The sequence below is a fragment of the Lactuca virosa genome, chromosome 9, assembly GCF_052849685.1.
Source record: "Lactuca virosa cultivar CGN04683 chromosome 9, Lactuca_virosa_CGN04683_v6, whole genome shotgun sequence".
Classification (NCBI taxonomy): Eukaryota; Viridiplantae; Streptophyta; class Magnoliopsida; order Asterales; family Asteraceae; genus Lactuca; species Lactuca virosa.
In genome coordinates, this window is record NC_136434.1 from 16,199,755 (window position 1) to 16,221,394 (window position 21,640).

The window sequence follows — 21,640 nt, forward strand, 5'->3', positions numbered from 1 at the left end:
ATATAGTCATATAGGATAGACTGAGGTGTGACATCCCCATTTTCACGGCCAGAAAAGACCGATTTTGTTTATGCTTGTTTGAAAATCAGAGTAACATTTTAAATAAAAGTGTTGCGGAATTTGTCCCAAAACAAAATATGATAAAGATTTATCAAAAGCATTTCCAAAGAAATGTATTTCATTAAAAGACTCGGGATGTCATGTTCGATACAGAACAAAAGCATAAACAGCACAACATAAGCCTTACTACATTATTTCGTATTTACAGGCCTATAATCACTTATCTCTCATCCAAACATCTATGCTCATGCGCCACTACCTGTAATACAAGAAACTGAGTGGGTCAGGCTTGGGAGCCTGGTGAGCACATAGGTTTTTCAACCCACAATAATTAAGTTTATTAACTTTATCAAACCAAACAAACCCGATTACCCATTCCCGTTATCCTCACTTTACGTCCCTAAAACATCTAACTCAAGGGACCTAGTCTAAGGACTTTCATTGGGGTGACAACACATGCTTCGGGGATTCCTCAGCAATTTATGTCAAATAAGGCAACCATGTGGGGGATGGAGTACTGCTGGTAAACACACAGTTCAAATAAACACCTACAGGTTGCCAACCTGCTAGCGTTCCACTGGACTGTCTAGAATAGTCTGTGGTCGTCATCTATACATCTACCCATGTTTTACCCAACACATTTTGTAGATATAAAATACATATACAGTTTAAATCATTTAAAACATGTATAAAATCGTTCATCCAACATAGATATCAAGTATACAGATAATATGCACACGTAGCACGTAATTTATATAAAATACTTCATATCTATGTCTAAGATGAAAGTAACTATGCACTCACTTGAAAGGTGGTGACTCTACACTTGAACAGCGCTTCGTTATCTCAAAATAATTTTCCCTCGACAAAACCTAGTATCAATACCACTAGGGTTTAGTCTAACGTTAACCGCGACTAATTAATAGTCTAGCTATTATTATTATTATATAAGCGTTAAACAACACTCTATATAACTCATAATAATAGCCCAAATAATTATTTTAAGGACCTAATAACATTACTATAATTATTTAAAAGCTATATTAAAATTTTCATAGGCGTAGCTCACTTACAGCGGATTTTAAAGAAAACCGGGCTTCGCTTGGAGCAGCGTTTCCGAACCGAAAGACCATTTTTCTCGGGACTCCGGGAGCCTCGGGGCTTCCTTTGGGTGTTAGGGGTTTTTCCTAGGGTTTAGGGGTGGTTTGGGATCTTAGAGAGAGAAAGAAACTAGAGAGAGAAAGAGAATTGGTGTGAAAAATCCGGAACTCTCGCCCCCCTTTTATAGCCTGCGAGGCCTCGGACTACGCTGGGCGTAATCCTTGGCTACGCTGGGCGTAGATCGGATAAGGGTGCCAGCTTCGCACCAGCTGGCTCGCACATCGGACTCGGAAGGGATAAGGCCAAGTACGCCGGGCGTACCCAGCTTCGGACGCGAGGCGTAATGCGAGGCGAAGTGTCATCCATCCGAAGCGAAGCCTTGGGCAACAAGCAACAGCTCAGATGCGACCACGTCATCACCTTTCTCGCAGATTCGCAATTTTGCTTCCCGACTTCTAAAAATCATAACTTTCGCATACGAGCTCCGTTTTTGACGTTCTTTATATCCACGCGTAGACAGGAACGTACTCTACAACTTTCGTTTAGACTCCGTCGGCTAATTTTGACTTTATTTTAAAAGTTATATTTTTAACAGGCCGGGACAGGATTGGTCTGTTAAAAATTCATAACTTCTTCATCCGACGTCCGTTTCCGTCTGTCTTTTTATCGATACGCTAATATTAACGAGATCTTCGATTCTCCTTTAGGTTGTGTCATCTAAAAACCGCTCGGTCTAATATTCGAACTTCGGGCTGTACACTGCTAAGCCGAAACATCGAAAAATCATAACTTCCTCATACGAAGTCAGATTTGGGCGTTCTTTTTATGGACGCTCTCGGTTTAACATATTTTACGACTTTCGTTTAGATTGCTAAGGCTAAAAGTCGCTATATCGTAAATTCACTATTTACGCTTCCCGGTATCGTGCCGGTTCCGTCGCGAAACTTCAACGGGTCATAACTTCTTCGTTATAACTCGGATTTCGGCGTTCTTTATATCCCCGGAATCCTTGTTTCGACCACTACAACTTTATGTAAAGATATCGGGCTTATCTCACATTTTAATTTTGACGCTTATTTTTATTCTTTTTTAATTATACATTTATAATTAAGTTATAAGCACACAAATACACATAATTCACATAGTATTCAAATATTTCATCTTTATTACTTCAAAAATAGTTACAATAATTGACCTAGACTATTACATCGTCTAAAAATGCTTAGCCCCGAAACTCGGGCGTTACAATTCTCTCCCCCTTAGGATGATTCAGTCCCGGAATCATGCGTCAGCAAATAGATGCGGATAGCGACTCATCATGTCATCGTCTGTTTCCCAAGTGAGATTCGGCCCATTCGAATGTTTTCATTGGACTAGCACTAAGTCGACCATCTTGCGTCGTAACTTCTTAGTCTTACGGTCAACAATTGCCTCGGGCTCTTCAATCAGCCTCTTGTTTTCATCCATTCTTAACTCTGAGATTGGAATTACGTCGGGAACTTCTCCTGTGAACTTTCTCAAATAACACACATGGAAAGTGTTATGAATACCATCTAGTTCTTCGGGTAATTCGAGCTTGTAGGCTTGGTTCCTAATCTTTTGAAGAACTTTGAACGGTCCAATAAACCTTGGACTTAACTTTCCTCGTTTTCCGAATCTTATAAGTCCCTTCCACGGTGAGACTTTAAGCAAAACCGAATCCCCAACTTCGAAGGTCATCGGTCGTCTTTTCTTGTTAGCATAGCTCTTCTGACGATCCTGAGCTGCTAACATTCTTTCCCTAACTACCTTCAGCTTCTCAGTAGTTTCATGGACTATCTCGGGGGCCCATAAACTTCTTTTCTCCAGCCTCAAGCCAACAAGACGGCGTACGACACCTCTGTCCGTACAAGGCTTGATAGGGTGCCATCTTGATGCTCGAGTGGAAACTGTTATTGTAGGAAAACTCTACCAAAGGTAAGTGCTCATCCGAGTTCCCTTGGAACTCCAGGGTATATGCTCTCAACATATCTTCCAGTGTTTGAATCGTTCTTTCGCTCTGACCATCAGTCTGCGGATGGTAACCTGTACTCAGACACAACTTCGTACCCAGTTCCTCTTGTAGACTCCTCCAAAACCTCGATGTGAAACGACTATCACGATCGGATACAATCGTTATAGGAACACTGTGAAGTCTCACAATTTCCTTCATGTAAGAATTTGCAAGCTTATCCATAGACCACCTTTCGTTGGCAGCTATGAAGTGTGCACTCTTTGTGAAACGATCCACGACTACCCAAATCATGTCGTGACCGCTCTTCGTCCTGGGCAGTTTAGTCACAAAATCCATGGTGATGTCTTCCCATTTACCCATGGGTACAGGTAAAGGTTCTAAACTCCCGTATGGTTTCTGATGTTGTGCCTTAACTCTCGCACATGTTACACACTCAGCCACATACTTCGCAACATCGAGCTTCATCGTCGGCCACCAGTAGTAGGGTTTTAGCTCCCTATACATTTTAGTGCTACCGGGATGAATTGAGTACATGGTCTTGTGAGCTTCTTCCATCAGAATATCTCTTATTCCTCCCGTCTTAGGTACCCAAATCCGATCTTGGAATACCTTCAGTCCTTGACGGTTTGTACCGAATACCAACGTCTTTCCCAAACGTTCTTCCTTTCGGTCATTCTTTTCTGAAGCTTCTTCTTGAGCTTTCTTGATACTTTCCACAATTGTCGAGGCAACTTAAATTCTCAATGCTCTTGGCCTTTTTCTTTCAAGTTTGACCTTCCGACTGAGAGCATCAGCAACAACATTTGCTTTACTGGGGTGGTAAAGTATCTCACAGTCGTAGTCCTTGAGTAATTCTAGCCAGCGTCATTGCCTCATGTTCAATTCTTTCTGATTAAAGAGATACTGGAGACTCTTATGATTACTGAAAAGCTTGCACTTCGTGCCATAGAGGTAATGCCTCCATATCTTTAAGGCGAATACTACCGCTGCCAACTCCAGATCATGAGTGGGGTAGTTCTTTTCGTGCTCTTTCAATTTTCGAGAGGCATATGCTATCACTTTTTCTCTTTGGGTCAGAACACAGCCCAACCCGACTCCAGATGCGACACTGTAGACCGCGAAGTCTTCAACTCCATCGGGTAGAGAAAGAATCGGTGCTTCACATAACTTCTTCTTTAGCTTCTCGAATGCTTCTTCGTGCTTTTCACTCCATGTATAAGTAGATCCTTTGTGGGTCAAAGCTGTCAATGGAGCAGCTATCGAAGAAAAGCCTTAGATAAATCGTCGGTAATATCCGGCTAATCCTAGAAAGCTTCGAATCTTTGTGGGACTCTTCAGACGTTCCCACTTCATCACAGCTTCGATTTTTGCTGGGTCAACCATTATTCCCTCGTGGTTAACCACATGACCCAAGAATTGGACTTCTCGGATCCAAAAATCACATTTGGAGAACTTAGCGTAAAGCTTCTCCTTTTTCAAGACTTCCAACACTTCTCGTAGATGCTGGCCATGCTCCTCCTGGCTTCTCGAGTAAATGAGAATGTCATCTATGAACACTATCACGGATTTGTCGAGGAATGGTTTACAAACCCTGTTCATCAAATCCATGAATGTTGTTGGAGCATTGGTTAGTCCAAACGACATAACCAAGAACTCGTAGTGTCCATATCTCGTTCTGAATGCAGTCTTCTCAATATCCTGATCTCTCACTTTCAGCTGATGATACCCTGACCTAAGATCGATCTTTGAGAAGTAGCTCGAACCTTGTAGTTGATCGAATAGGTCATCAATCCTTGGCAAAGGGTACTTATTCTTTACCGTTGTCTTGTTCAGCTCTATGCACATTCTCATGCTCCCCTATTTCTTCTTCACGAATAGCACCGGAGCTCCCCAGGGTGATGAACTAGGTCGAATGAAACTGTTGTCCAACAGTTCCTGAAGTTGCGTCATGAGCTCCTTCATCTCCGTCGGTTCCAATCGGTAAGGTGCCTTTGCTATCGGTGTTGTACCTGGTAACAAGTCTATCCGAAACTCCACTTGTCTATCAGGTGGTAATCCGGGAAGATCTTCGGGAAAGACTTTCGGATAATCACACACGACCGGTATATTCTGCACCTCTTTCTTTTCCTTCTTAGCGTCGATTACGAATGCCAAGTATGATGCACATCCCTTGGATAAACATTTTTTGGCTTTCATCAGGGAGATGATTCCAGAATTTACTCGGCGTTTGTCCCCGTACACCATAAATGACTTTTCCGGGTGGGTTCACCCTTACTATCTTCCTTCGGCATTGAATGTCATCATCGTTGGCGCTAAGCCAATCCATACCCAAAACGATATCGAAACCGTTCAACTCTATGGGTAATAGCTCTTCATTGAATTCGTTTCTGTTTAGGTCGATAACGATGTTCCTAATACGGTTACTAACAAGTACGAACTTGCCACTGGCAACTTCCACAATTAGGGCATTATCAAGTTTTTCTACAGGCAATGCTAGTTTCCCGCCAAATTTATGCGACACAAAGGAGTAGTTGGCTCCGGAATCAAACAGTATATTGGCAGGCAAACCATTTACAAGAAAGGTACCTGAAGCGACGTCTGCTGCCTCCTTCGCAGCCTCGAGCGTCATCTAGAAGGCTCTCGCCTTCGACTTTGGTGGAATGTTGGGCCTTGCCGCGTCTTTCTTCTTCGGGCAATCCTTAGCAATATGCCCATCTTCACGGCACTCGTAGAACACCCTCTTGTTGATGGTGCACTCATTGGCATAGTGCCCCATTTTCCCACACTTGTAGCAGGTCACTGCCTCGCTACATTTTCCCGAGTGCTTCTTCTTGCACTTCTCGCACCATTTTGCTTCGTTCCCTCATCCTCCAAACTTCTTGGGACTGAACTTACTCTTCTTATTGTTAGGTTTAGCAGACCCTTCAAATTTTCTCTTCTCGCCAACCTCAACCTTGCTGGCAGCCCTTCCTTTAATCATATCCTCCACAGATTTGGCAGCCCAGATAGCTGCCTCTAGGGTATGTGCCTGACGTACCGGCACCGCATACTCCCATGGGGGTCCCTTGGCGTACTTGTCGATTTTTGTTAGCTCATCCGGGACAAGACGCAAGGCAAACTCCATCTTCTCTGTGAAGTTGTTTGTGTATTCATCGATTGACATGCTTCCCTTCTTCAGGGTCAGAAACTGGTTCTCTAGCTCGAGCAAGTTTTGGGCTGAGCAGTACTTTCGTTTGAGTTGCACCAAAAACTCGGCCCATGTCAGTTGCAGGGGCTCATTGGGGTTCAGCGTCTTCCCAGGGTATTCCACCAACGCACAGCGCCTCCTCGGAACTGACGCACTGCAAATGTGGTCTGTAGTTTTCCTCTGCAACCACGTGTCATGAAAGCCGATGGCTTGCAAGTCAGAAAATCCTATTTCCGAGATCCAATCCATGACACCGATCGGATCTTCCTTTCCAGTGAAAGCCGATGGCTTGCAAGTCAGAAAATCCTTGTACCTGCATCCATTCCTCTCGACTCCGTCATCCTGGTTGTTTTGTCGAACTATCGGTGGGTTGACTTGACCAACGGTTCCACTATAGTTCCCCTCCTCAGATTGCCCTTCGTTCAACTCGGGTTGTTCGATATGTATGGTAGCTTCCTCTCGATTTTGTCGGAGCAAACGTTTGGTTTCCTCCATTTGACGATCTAACATCGCCTGGATCATCGCTTGCACTCCGGCCATCGTTATCGGCTCAGGAGCGGCTACCACAACCGGTATTTGCTCAATCACTGGAGGTTGGTTTCTGTTTCCATTTGCATTCCCGGCTCCACTGCGGGTTCTCGCCATTTTGATCTATACACCGAATAAGGTGAATTTAGATCTTTATTTAGGATGGTCATTTAAACCGTCCTTATCACTCCGAAACGTTTACATGTTAGTTCTAATATCGTAGTCGTACGTTTAGAATCCTAAACACATAAGGTTTCCAGATCCGGTCGGCAATAGACCATAGATCCGAATAAATAAAAGCATATTAGGCACAAAGCATTTAGCACATAAAAGCATTTTAGGCACAATTCCTAAAATAAGCTAATGCTCACATCTCACAATCATCGCTTAGCATTCTAATTTTAAGTCTAGAAATCCTACAAATTCCTAGATCGCTTAAACTAATGCTCTGATACCAACCATGACATCCCCATTTTCACGACCAGAAAAGACCGATTTTGTTTATGCCTGTTTGAAAATCAGAGTAACATTTTAAATAAAAGTGTTGCGGAATTTGTCTCAAAACAAAATATGATAAAGATTTATCAAAAGCATTTCCAAAGAAATGCATTTGATTAAAAGATTCGGGATGTCATGTTCGATACAGAACAAAATCATAAACAACACAACATAAGCCTTACTACATTATTTCGTATTTACAGGCCTATAATCCCTTATCTCTCATCCAAACATCTATGCTCATGCGCCACTACCTGTAATACAAGAAACTGAGTGGGTCAGGCTTGGGAGCCTGGTGAGCATATAGGGTTTTCAACCCACAATAAATAAGTTTATTAACTTTATCAAACCAAACAAACCCGATTACTCATTCCCGTTATCCTCACTTTACGTCCCTAAAACATCTAACTCAAGAGACCTGGTCTAAGGACTTTCATCGGGGTGACAACACATGTTTCGGGGATTCCTCAGCAATTTATGTCAAATAAGGCAACCATGTGGGGGATGGAGTACTGCTGGTAAACACACAGTTCAAATAAACACCTACAGGTTGCGAGCTTGCTAGCGTTCCACTGGACTGTCTAGAATAGTCTGTGGTCGTCATCTATACTCCGCTAGATGACTGGATCATCAATAACATCTATAACGAGGCCTCTCATTATTTTATTTTGTCACACAGCCACTATTACATCTACCCATGCTTTACCCAACACATTTTGTAGATATAAAATACATATACAGTTTAAATCATTTAAAACATGTATAAAATCGTTCATCCAGCATAGATATCAAGTATACAGATAATATGCACACGTAGCACGTAATTTATATAAAACACTTCATATTTATGTGTAAGATGAAAGTAACTATGCACTCACTTGAAAGGTGGTGACTCTACACTTGAACAGCGCTTCGTTATCTCAAAATAATTTTCCCTCGACAAAACCTAGTATCAATACCACTAGGGTTTAGTCTAACGTTAACCGCGACTAATTAATAGTCTAGCTATTATTATTATTATATAAGCGTTAAACAACACTCTATATAACTCATAATAATAGCCCAAATAATTATTTTAAGGACCTAATAACATTACTATAATTATTTAAAAACTATATTAAAAATTTCATAGGCGTAGCTCACTTACAGCGGATTTTAAAGAAAATCGGGTTTCGCTTGGAGCAGCGTTTCCGAACCGAAAGACCCTTTTTCTAGGGACTCTGGGAGCCTCGGAGCTTCCTTTGGGTGTTAGGGGTTTTGCCTAGGGTTTAGGGGTGGTTTGGGATCTTAGAGAGAGAAAGAGAATTGGTGTGAAAAATCCGGAACTCTCGCCCCCCTTTTATAGCCTGCGAGGCCTCGGACTACGCTGGGCGTAATCCTTGGCTACGCTGGGCGTAGATCGGATAAGGGTGTCAGCTTCGCACCAGCTGGCTCGCACATCGGACTCGGAAGGGATAAGGCCAAGTACGCCGAGCGTACCCAGCTTCGGACGCGGGGCGTAATGCGAGGCGACGTGTCATCCATCCGAAGCGAAGCCTTGGGCAACAAGCAACGGCTCAGATGCGACCACGTCATCACCTTTCTCGCAGATTCGCAATTTTGCTTCCCGACTTCTAAAAATCATAACTTTCGCATACGAGCTCTTTTTTTGACGTTCTTTATATCCACGCGTAGACAGGAACGTACTCTACAACTTTCGTTTAGACTCTGTCGGCTAATTTTGACTTTATTTTAAAAGTTATATTTTTAACAGGCCGGGACAGGATTGGTCTGTTAAAAATTCATAACTTCTTCATCCGACGTCCGTTTCCGTCTGTCTTTCTATCGATACCCTAATATTAACGAGATCTTCGATTCTCGTTTAGGTTGTGTCGGCTAAAAACCGCTCGGTCTAATATTCGAACTTCGGGCTGTACACTACTAAGCCGAAACATCGAAAAATCATAACTTCCTCATACGAAGTCAGATTTGGGCGTTCTTTTTATGGACGCTCTCGGTTTAACATATTTTACGACTTTCGTTTAGATTGCTAAGGCTAAAAGTAGCTCTATCGTAAATTCACTATTTACGCTTCCCGGTATCGTGCCGGTTCCGTCTCGAAACTTCGACGAGTCATAACTTATTCGTTATAACTCGGATTTCGGCGTTCTTTATATCCCCGGAATCCTTGTTTCGACCACTACAACTTTATGTAAAGATATCAGGCTTATCTCACATTTTAATTTTGACGCTTATTTTTATTCTTTATTAATTATACATTTATAATTAAGTTATAAGCACACAAATACACATAATTCACATAGTATTCAAATATTTCATCTTTATTACTTCAAAAATAGTTACAATAGTTGACCTAGACTATTACATCGTCTAAAAATGCTTAGCCCCGACACCCGGGCGTTACAACTCTTGATCTATGCTGTCTAACATGTTCCTTGTTTAGTTATGCTTCTAGAGTAGGATCACATGTTCGGGTGACTATCTCACCTCTGAGTATATACGGCCATGCATTCATTGGATTGTTGATATTTACTATGCTGCTATGATGTAGTGATCTGTTAGATCTGTGTTATGGTATTGAGTATGTTGCTATGCTGTAGTGATCAGTTAGATTTGTCTCCTAGTATTGAGTATGTTGCTTTGTAGTAATAACCTGTAGAACTGTATGTTATCTGTGTTTGCTAGTTATCATCTATGGAGTGCCCTTAGGGACTGTTGGTCGTCATGTAGGATAGCCTGAGAACTCTTGGTCTAGGCTCTCTTGCATGTTCCTTGTTTGGTTGTGGCTTTAGAGTTGGACCATTTGTTCGGGTGGCTATCTCACCTCTGGTTACTTATGGTTACGCATTCTATGGGGGTTAGCTGGTAGTGGGACTGTATGTTGTAGGAGGATTAGTAGGCAGTAATGGTTGTATGATTGTTGTGTGCATGTATTATGTGCCTACTTGATCCTGATTGTTTATATGTCGACATATTGTGTTTGGTTGGGTTGAGGCGGTCCTGCTTTGTGTTGTAGGCCAAGATACCCGGTGTTGGCCGATTGTAAGCCGTAGGCACGGAGGCTCGGGAAGAGCGGTAGGGTTGAGGCGGTAGGCCAACAAACCCTGGGTATTCCAGCCCGATGGATGATTGGACCTGTTGTATATTGGCATTCCAACCTGGGGTATTCCATCCTGAGGATGATTGGACCAGGAGGTTGACTGGGCCTGGGGTATTCCAACCCGATGGTTGACTGGACCCGACATGTTTGATTGTATATGTGATCTGTTTATATAGTGGTATTTTGGGTGAAAGTCGCTAAGCTTTATGCTTACCCAGTTATTTATGGTTTCAGGTTTCATCGGTTATTGTTGGAAGGCTAAGGCGGGACTGTACACATTCATCAGCGACATTGAAGATTTTGTGTTTCTACAATACTCTGATTTTTAATAAATGTAACTCGGAATAAAGGCTTTTCTTAATTAATGGACTAATAAATTGGGAACTTTTATCTTAGTAAAAATGAAAAGTTTTTGGTGTGAAAATGGGACGTTACAACCAACCTGTTAATAACACCTTGTTTGCACAGACTTGACATTGACCAGTATAGATAGTGTTGACCGATATGATTAACAAAACGTTAACCCTAAGCATTTATTTTTATCACAACGTTTACTCCCAAATGTGTGACAACAAAAACTACCAGGTTGGTGAACACCACCAACAACAAGATCTGAAACAGATCAAGAAGAGAAATCGAGATCTAATAACAGATCTAAAGCAACCAAGCCAGTACAACTTGATCATAACCATAATCGAGCCAAACAAACCATGATCTGACAACAGATCAACGAGCCAGACCAGATCTAGACAAAGAACTCAAAGACAAACCCTAGACATGTAACCCTAACACGTTCATGAACAAAATCAAACCAAAAAATAGCCAACGAGGTTATGATACCATCTAAAGAAACGTAAAATTGATAACAACACTAGATTGCACAACATCAACATCTCTCATTCAAATAAGAACCGATTGGTTTTACACAAACTTACAGAAAAAAAAAAAAAAACTCTATAAGATCACTCAACACTCTACAATTTATCCTCACTACAACCCACACCTAATCTAACACTCGATTAAGACGAAGACTGAAGAACAGACGAAGAACCCTAATCTTTCAGAGAGAAAAGAAGCTATACAAATATCAATTACACCAAACAAATGACTCGATTACTCTAATTAACACATACAGACGAGAATATAGACTTCGGATCAATCATGGATCAAATACACACCGAATTATCTTTGAACCGTAATAATTTGACCCGGAAAAGATTCGCGTGTCAACAGAGTTTAACACAAAACAAGCCGCAGTCGAATGAAATGATCATGTAATAACTTTATTCCTTCCTGCAAATAAGCATAACAAACCAGATCCAATAATTTACAATAATAACCCTAAACTATAAAATAAATAACTCAAAATGATACATAAAGGGATATGATCAATAATAAGTTTGCAAGAATTATATTTCATATATTTTAACAGAAGTAAAAGATTCATCATTAATCATTCAGTTTTCCTAGATTAACTATGTTTATCCTAGATTACTATTTGATTATGAGTGTTTTTTCTATAATCATAGGCTAATAACCCTTTACTTTCGTTTAGATTAGATGAACCCTAATACTATGTGTTAATTTCTGCTTTTATGGATTATTGGAGTTGGTTTTAGCTTGTGTTTGGTATATCATTATCCTAGCATGTTAAAGTTTCTATCTTTATTGGCTTGCCCTCAAGTTTTGTGTAGTTGAATGGACATTGATTGCATGAACTTGTTTATCTAGTTGTTCATGATCATTAAAATACTAGAGCTAGAGAGTGACCATATCCTAGTATAGGTAGTAAAGTTAGTTGTTTGGCTATGTTTGAGAGCATTATTTGATCATAATATATGCTTGATTGTTTGTCTTGATCATAGATAGATAATTCTTTGATCTATTCATTCATAGTCCAAATATATTTTAAAATCAATTTGGTGTACTTAACTTGCATGATCATTAGGGTTAAATTTCATAAATTGACATATGCTAGTTAGTCATGATAACTAGTAATTTTGTAACTTACGGAATTAATCTATTACTTGAAATTAACCATAGGAAAAGGGAGGATTCAAAGCTAAACGGAAGTATATTTTAATTATTGATCAAATTTCATTTTCTAGTTTCTTGTTTTAGTTTAAAGTGTTTTTAGTAGATTGTTTTAACTAAGTTTTTCTAAACTTGAAAAATCATATACAAAACCCCCCAATCAGAGTTTACTTCTTTTAGTTTAATTATTAGTATTATTTTATTAATTAAAAATATAGAAATATTATCCTATTTATATATTTTTACTTGTCATTTATGCATGTTCACAAATCTTGTAAAATAAATACAACTTTTAGCTAATATAAAAAGTTAATTCATTAAACCTCAAAAATTAGATATGCATCGATATGTAGAAGTGTTTTGTATTTTGACCACCTAGTTGGCATCGCCGTCTGGATTTTGACCAATTACATTTCCAAAATTAGTGTTCATGATTCATCATCACCAATGACCTAGAAAACCTACACAAAATAACTCACTCTTCATGTCGTCTCACATATTTATTAATCTTTAAACGTACAACTATGTTATTAAATTGCTAATATCTTGTTTAATTAAATATATCAATGTTATATGTTACATGTTAAAAGAATGTTATCTTTGACGATCGACATGATTTGTTGTATGAAAGAAATCTAAAACATGAAAAAGAATTAAAAAATATTAAAGTCGAATTTGTGCTTAGTCAATAAACTTTGTTTATAAACAATTACTAAATGTGTTGTTTTTCATTCAGAGTGGTTTTTATGAACAATGATAGCATGTTTGGTGACCACTTTGAATAAAAATAGCTATTAGGTGACATTTTACGAATTAAATAAAGTTTAGTGACTAAATAACAGAAATAGTTGTTAGGTGACATATGGTCTAATTTAGACCATATGAATAAAAAGACGGAACATTCTTCTAATTAAGCATATCATCCATTTGGTGTTGACCTTTTCTTAATTTGTTTACCTTGTTGATCTAGAAATCTCAACATAGTTGACAAATGAGTTTTTTCTGAATTCCTTAGTTGACATATAGTTGACAAATGAGTTGCTCGCCAAAGTAGATAAGGAGTTTTTTGGCTCATATTCTATTTTTCCCACCCCTATTTTCGGAGTTCTAAAAGGTGTGTTATGGCAAGGCACGACTCCTACGTCCAAAAAAGCCCCATGACGATGTTGTAAGGCATGGCTTGTGTTGAGGTGATTCGAGGCGCACCATAGCGCGTAACGCTTGGAGTTTTTTCTTTTCAAGGTGCATTTTCTTTTGCTTTTCTTGATCATGTGTGACACCACTAGATTCATGTTAAATCTTTTATACTATACATACCGTAAGATATAAACTTTTGTATATCCGCTACGCAGACGCGTGCCATCGTGCATGAAACCATTGTTTTTTTGTTAGATCGGTTAAATTAATGTCGAGCATCAAACCATTGAGTTCTTGTTATATATGAATATGATAATAATGGAGTATGACAATGCACGAAACCAATGGGTTCTTGTGTTGATATAACACTTTTGTAAAGGTGATATATTTAATATAAATCTATAAATATATAGATTCTTTTCTTTTGTTGTCTACTTAGTCTTTTGGGGATGTTTGGGAGTGTTTTTTGAATTCTAAAAGTGCTTTTAGATAAAAGTGTTTATTGGTTTATAATGGTGGTAAAATGAACTTTTTAAAAAGTATTTGGATTAGCTTTTATGGTGAAAAAACCAACAAGTCAATAAGTTAAAAAATGTTTGGCTGAAAAAAGTGTTTTTTAAAGTTATTTTGGTTAAAAAGTCATAAACAATTTCAAAAAGCCAAATTTTACATGCTTATTAAAAAATGTTTTTTGAAGCTTATAGAAAAGCTATTCTAAAAAGTGTTTTTGAGTTTGTCAAACATTTTTTTTGACTTTATTAGTTTTTCAAAAAGTCAATAAGCTGTTTTGAAAAGCAATCCCAAACACCCCCTTGGTGTTTAAATGGTATATACGGAGTCTTTTGTTTACTCATCAAAAAAGTTATTATAGAGACCGGGAGAATAGGGTCTCGTATAGGGTCTCGTATCGATGTGTGATATATCAACACTCTCATTAGAGACAAAAGCTCGATGAGTATATACAACATTGTGTTAAGTGGTGATGGTGGTGGTGGTGTTTTTCATGCACATGCTCGCACACACAAACACGCGTCATAAGTCGGTCTTCCACAATTTCACGTCTCGCGTCATTTGGAACATTGCCCATTATAAATTATCACTCACAACTGTAAATATATAAAATTCCTGCAGCATCGCATATAGTTATACAAAATTTAAATTACAAATTACACAAGGAAAAAAACCACTTTCGGTCAATTTCTGTTGTAAGACGTTAATTCAAAATTCATATCTAGAGGTCTATACTATAAATAGAGACTCCTTTATAAAATAGATCAATCTTTACTTTAATAACTCCATCGTTTATAACACACTCAATCACTAATTTTGGACCAAATCGTCAGCTAACCACATCTAAACCAGCTCATTGCAATTTGCAAATGCAACCCCAACCCAACTAGAGCATTTCAAGTTTCAACTTTCAACCATCACGAAACAAAGGTTTGATTCAGATAGTCCAAAAACAACTTGACTTTATCTACGAATACAAAAAGTTCGCCAAACAATTTAACATTTTCGATAAATATAAAAAATCGAATGCAGAATAACATGTAAAACAACAACCAGAATACAAAGTTTGCTTTAATAATCAGAAAATATGTTTCAGAATTTTGTTCCGACTTTGTAAACATCAAAATCATATATCTCTACGGCTAATCTGTTTCTTGAATATGCCTTCGGCAAACACCTCAACTCATTAATTTTGACACACAAAAAAATCCAAATAGCTCAGAAATCAGACAAGAAATTTGCTGTCTTAAAATATACAATAATCTCAAAATCGTCAAACAATTTGATGATTTCCCATCACCAAAATTGTATTTTAGTCCCAAAATTGTATTGCTGTCAAAGGTATATTCTGTATTTCTTGTTTCTAACGTCCATCAAGAACACATTTGTGTATATTATTAATACACAACAGTTTTTTTTTTCCTGATTAATCATTTCATGTAAAGTTAGCAATGGCTGGTGATCAACTTCAAGTGCTTCACGCACTTGATCTTGCAAAAACACAATGGTACCATTTCACAGCAATCATAATCGCCGGAATGGGTTTCTTCACAGATGCATATGATCTCTTTTGCATCTCACTTGTCACAAAATTACTCGGCCGGATTTACTACCATGTTGAGGACCACCCAAATCCCGGCACACTGCCGCCCCAAGTGGCGGCGGCAGTCAACAGTGTCGCGTTTTGTGGAACCCTAACCGGTCAACTCTTCTTCGGCTGGCTCGGGGACAAAATGGGAAGGAAAAAAGTGTACGGAATGACACTTTTGATCATGGTGATTTGCTCCATAGCCTCCGGCCTTTCGTTTAGCAATGACCCGAAAGCAGTCATGATCACCCTTTGTTTCTTTCGATTCTGGCTAGGGTTTGGAATCGGAGGCGACTACCCTCTTTCCGCCACTATAATGTCGGAATACGCGAATAAAAAAACCCGAGGAGCTTTTATCGCTGCGGTTTTCGCTATGCAAGGTTTCGGGATTTTAGTCGGTGGCATTTTCGCAATTATCGTATCATCATCGTTTAAAGCTAAGTACAACGTTCCACCATATGTGACCGACGCACTCCGTTCCACTCCTCACCAAGCCGATTACATATGGCGAATCATCTTGATGTTTGGCGCGATTCCGGCCGGAATGACGTATTACTGGCGAATGAAGATGCCGGAAACGGCCCGGTACACTGCTTTAGTCGCCAAGAACGCGGGAAAGGCGGCGGCGGACATGGCCCGTGTTATGCAAGTCGATATTGAAGCCGAACAAGGAAAAGTCGAGGAAATAACTGAAAAAGATTCGAATTCGTTCGGTTTGTTTACAAAACAATTTCTCCGCCGCCACGGGCTCCACCTCCTTGGGACTACCACCACGTGGTTCTTACTCGACATTGCGTTTTACAGTCAAAATCTCTTCCAAAAAGACGTTTTTAGCGCGATTGGATGGATTCCACCCGCGAAGACCATGAGCGCGATTGAAGAGGTTTTTAGAATCGCGAGAGCCCAAACGATAATTGCGCTTTGTAGCACGGTTCCCGGGTATTGGTTTACAGTTGCCTTCATTGACCGAATGGGTCGGTTCAAAATCCAACTCATGGGGTTTACAATGATGACAATCTTTATGTTCGCATTAGCAATCCCTTACAATCATTGGAAAGAACACGATAACCGAATCGGGTTTGTGGTGATGTACTCTTTCACTTTCTTTTTCGCCAATTTTGGCCCGAATGCCACCACGTTTATCGTGCCCGCCGAGATTTTCCCGGCCCGGTTGCGGTCAACTTGTCATGGGATATCGGCGGCATCGGGAAAGCTCGGGGCGATTGTTGGTGCTTTCGGGTTTTTATATTTGGCTCAAGATAAAAAGAAACCCGACGTGGGGTATTCTCCGGGTATTGGTGTTAAGAACGCTCTTATTGTGTTGGGTGTTGTTAACTTTTTGGGTGTTCTTTTTACACTTTTGGTCCCCGAAGCTAAAGGGAAATCACTTGAGGAGATGTCGGGTGAAAATGAGGATGATTATGATGCGGTAAAGCCAGAAGATCTATCCAAGGTGGTAGCAACCTAAAGTTGTTTCATGCATCATGCCTTAATGATTATGTCTATTTGTTTTATGTTTAAATTGTACTTCTGCTCTTCATAAAGTCTCGTATTTTCTTTAAAGAATATCATCTTTGAAGAACGATATGAATAGACACCTTTTGTCCATTGAGAGTTCACCCATACAGGGATGTCATAGATTGGTTTATATTTGCATAGAACAATATAATAGTATCAAGAAGATGATCAACTACATATGTAACTAGATACATGACAATTTGCATAAAGTAGAAATAATGGGAGGACGGGTACAAGATTGGTTGATTTTGTGTTGTTGTAGGGCAGGTGCCATTTATTTGAAACACAAGTTGAAGAAAGCTAACCAATCAGTATACGCGTTCCTTGAGCACATCAAGCTCCATTTCTGTAGGGTCAGTTGCTTGAATCTCATAATGAACACCATCCAACTCGTGTCTCAACCTGTCTTTTGATGTTGCATACAACATCTTGGCTCGAATACTAGAGGATGCAGGTGACCTGAAAAAAGTCAAATCAAACACCATAACATCTATTTAAGTACACAAAAAAGATAATCAAGTATGTTAGAAACGAATAGATCAAAAGAGTGAGAAAGCTAACCAAGCGATGAAGAAAATCTTGCTCTTTTGACAGTTCTCAGAGGTGACAAAGTCATAGTCATAAATGGCGTATCTGCAATCATTCTCAGGCAAAGCTAATGTAAAATCTTCATAGCTTTCAGCAGGACTTCCGGTTTTCTCAACAACAACTTCGTTTTTCTTGTCATCAATCTTGAAGATCACATAACGGTGAGCCTTCTTTCTTTGCAGTTCCAAGAAGGTGCCTTTACAGTGATCAGCAACACCCATTCCAGATGAAGCATTCGCCTGTGAATCAAATACTTTTTTTTGCGTAAGATTTCGTACGATCAATAGTTCTAGAAATCATAACTAAAATAGAAATCAATAGTCCCAAATGAACACCAAACAAGCACGTTAAAGAACTTTACACAGGATCCCCTTTACGAACATAACCAAGTTCATCAATCTTACAGAAAGTAGCAAAATTGGGTAGTAATTTAGAACAGAATAAAGCTGTAATTGCTACTGACTAACTGTAATCGATCGTCAACAGATCTCAAGCACGGGAACAGCGAAAAAAGAAACCTATAATTCCAAGAATTCAAAGACAGGAAAGAAAACCCTAGCTTCCGAAGTTGATTCCATTATTGATTAACAAAAACAGGAACTAAAGCAAGAGAATTTGTGCATACCCCTCCTCTGAATCTGAACGACATGAGTGATCTTGAAAACGAACCAAACCCCAGATGAAAAATGAAGAAATGAAGTGTGTATTTGTTGTGTGGATTGAGAAGGTAAACCACAAAATGAGAATAAAGATGAGCGGATGAGGGGTATTGATAGAGACTAAAATCAAAAATAAGATTGAATTCCAAATTCCAATTACGTAAAGATGAAATTTGGAAAAATTGGGGGGGGGGGGGGGGGGGGGGGGGGGGGGGGGCGGTGCGTAGAATCAACGCTGATATTAGTTTTCGTTTGCTGAGTTGGCAACTCGAGTCATGCTTGCGGGTTCCATTAACGATCCACGAGTGACACCACCAAGTTTCCGCGTCTTCTTTTCAAACATTTTTTTTTCCAAGTTTCCTCAATTCTACATGCTTTTTTTCTTCACATAACTATGTCTTTTAAATCATTAAGGTTATGCTACATACATATATACATATATCTACTCAATTAAGTTATTGTTATCATTGTTGATGGCCCCTGAATTTCGATTATGTTACAACTTATGTTTCAATATGTTGAGTTTATAGACGTGTTCAACAAAACTAGCTGGAAGTTGGTGATTAGTAGTTATAAGCTAGAAGTTGTAACTTTTATTTGTAAACGTGTGTTTGAATAAAAAAATAGTTGAAAGATTTAAAAAATGACTTTTTTGATAACTAGATATGTTTTATTAGTAGAATTAATAAGTAATTAGTTTTTGATTGTTTTGGAGTTTATTAGTTGTATAAGTAAAAATAGAGATGACTAGAAAACAAAAATAAATAAATAAATAGATAAAATAAGAAAATGAAACTTGTGAAATGGGAGGAGTAAAGTGTCACCACCGGACAAGTTTACTAGGAGACCGTCTAGATTCCGTAGTGTATTTGTACATATTTTAGAATTTTTTTGGATCTTTTTATCTATTTTTCCTTTTTATTCGTTTTATTATGTTTTAGGATATAAGAGTGATCTAAAATAGACTTTGTAAAAACTTTTACATGATTGTAAGGACTTGGTGCTCTTTCTATTTAAAGGAGTTAGAATCTCTTTTAAGAAAAGCAACATAATTTGGTAAAAGATTCAGAGGCCTAAATTTCTAAATTGGTGGGCGAACCCTAGTTGAAATCTAAATTTCTAAATTAAATACCGAGTAAATAATGTTTTTGGTCCTTGTACTTATGTCATCTTTTTATTTTGTCCAACAAAGAATCATGTTTACTTTTGATGCGTATTTTATTTTTTATTTTTATTTTTCGCAACGATTTGGCCTTTATTTATGAGAAGTTAATAGCTCAAGTATTATGTTTGTAAAAATTACCATATTAATAGCTCAAGTATTATGTTTGTAAAAATTACCATATTGTTATTATTAGTGATTTGTTATCATCAATCTTATTTAACTCTAATGAGATTAATTTGTTGACAAAAAGTGATCTTAATACATATTAAACAAGTAACGAAGATGTGGAGTACACATTTATTTAAGTTTGATCAATTTTCAAAGTATACTGTCATTTGGGGGTGAAGCCCCTAAACGAATGTGGGTCTGGGGGCAGCGCCCCTGGGAGCGGGGTCCAAGGGACGGCAGCCTCTGGCGGGGTCCAAGGGGCAGAGTCCTTGGCTGGAGTCGAGCTGTTGGAATTTAACCGAATTTTGGGTTATGTTGTTGTATTAAAAATGCATCAGAAATCCAAATTTTGAATGTTTGACCCGTTTTTGACTTTGCATTAATCCTTATAGAAAAACCTGGTTTTATGACAGTTTTTTACTGTTGGAAAAATTGTTTTATGACGATTTTGACAGTTAATAGTTAACAACTACTGAATCTACTTGAGTTTTAATTGGTCATTAAGGTTCATTTGCGGTGACTGTAGGACATGATTCGTAGTCAGGGACGGATACAGGAATACTGAAACATCCAAAAAATACAGTCCAAAAATTTCGTTTTAAAGTCATTTATAAGAATCATACATATCATCCATCATATAAAAGTCATAAACCATGTATCTCAAAAATATCATAGCACCTATCAAAATATATCAGAGTATAAACATCCCAAGCTAAACAAATGGTGTGTGCACTGCAATCATCCCGAGCTCCTCTTTTGAAAGCCGAAGTTCCTGAAACCAAAACTGAAAACTGTAAGCACGAAGCTTAGTGAGTCTCCCCAAACTACCACATATCATACACATAATCACATAACTTGGGCCTAGCCCACTGCATCGGGCCCCGCCCGGCATCGGACCGTAATCTGGTACACATATAAACATATCAACAATGCATATAACATAAACATAACTTTGGGACACCACCCAGCTACATCGGGACGAACCCGGCATCGGCTTACCCGGCATCGGGCATCGGACCCCGTCCGGCATCGGGCTTGCCCCGGCATACATACAACATATCATAACAAATAACATAATCATATAACATGAGCATATAAACATTCATCGGGCTTGCCCCGACATCGGACCGGAGTCTGGAACACATAACACGTAACATATAGGCTAACATACATCGGGCTTGCCCCGGCATCGAACCGAAGTCCGGAACACATAACACATAACATGCAAAAATCACAAAGACATCAAGCATACATAAACATTCCTCGGAACCGCCCCGACATCGGATCGTAATCCGGAAAGCATATAACATACATCGGGTCATGCCCGACATCGGACCGTAGCCCGGAACTACTAACATCTAAATGGGCCGGCATTGTGGCCTTAGACTCGTTCCTACTGGAGAAAACTCACCTCACACTGCTGAAGTCCCGCTGACAAAACCCTAGCTGCTGGATGACAGATTCCCGAATCTGTCAACATCAAAATAACACCCAATTAATAATTCGGTCCCCAACACATATCCATAAGTCCATGCTTGGGGTAAAAGACTACTTTACCCCTAAGTTAGCTTGACTCAAGATCAAGGCCCAAAAGTCTAATAATGGACCAATGCCCAACTATGGCCCAATTTTTCAAATTGGGCCCAAACCTCTACATGGTCTTGCCTTAAGGCCCAACCATTTATTCTTGGTCCAACACTTGACACTCTGATGGTCCAATATCTCATAATTATCAAGGCCCATCTATGGCCTAATTTTCCAAATTGGACCCAAACCTTTCCAATGGGCCTTATCCTTAAGCCCAAT

At 39.1% G+C, this 21,640-nt stretch overlaps 1 protein-coding gene and 1 pseudogene across 1 annotated transcript; one reads left to right on the forward strand and one right to left on the reverse strand.

The window, feature by feature from the left end:
• The first annotated feature begins 15,599 nt into the window (after window positions 1–15,599).
• LOC145138970 (inorganic phosphate transporter 1-4 pseudogene) lies at window positions 15,600–17,204 on the forward strand (annotated as a pseudogene).
• Window positions 17,205–17,323: 119 nt separating this feature from the next.
• Window positions 17,324–18,650, reverse strand: LOC145137578 (actin-depolymerizing factor-like). Its single transcript, XM_079071706.1, has 3 exons — window positions 18,468–18,650; window positions 17,816–18,081; window positions 17,324–17,713 (listed from the first exon to the last, which is right to left on the reverse strand). The coding sequence occupies exons 1-3, from the start codon at window positions 18,489–18,491 to the stop codon at window positions 17,563–17,565; spliced, it is 441 nt and encodes a 146-aa protein (XP_078927832.1). The 5' UTR covers window positions 18,492–18,650; the 3' UTR covers window positions 17,324–17,562.
• Between the last annotated feature and the right edge of the window lie 2,990 nt (window positions 18,651–21,640).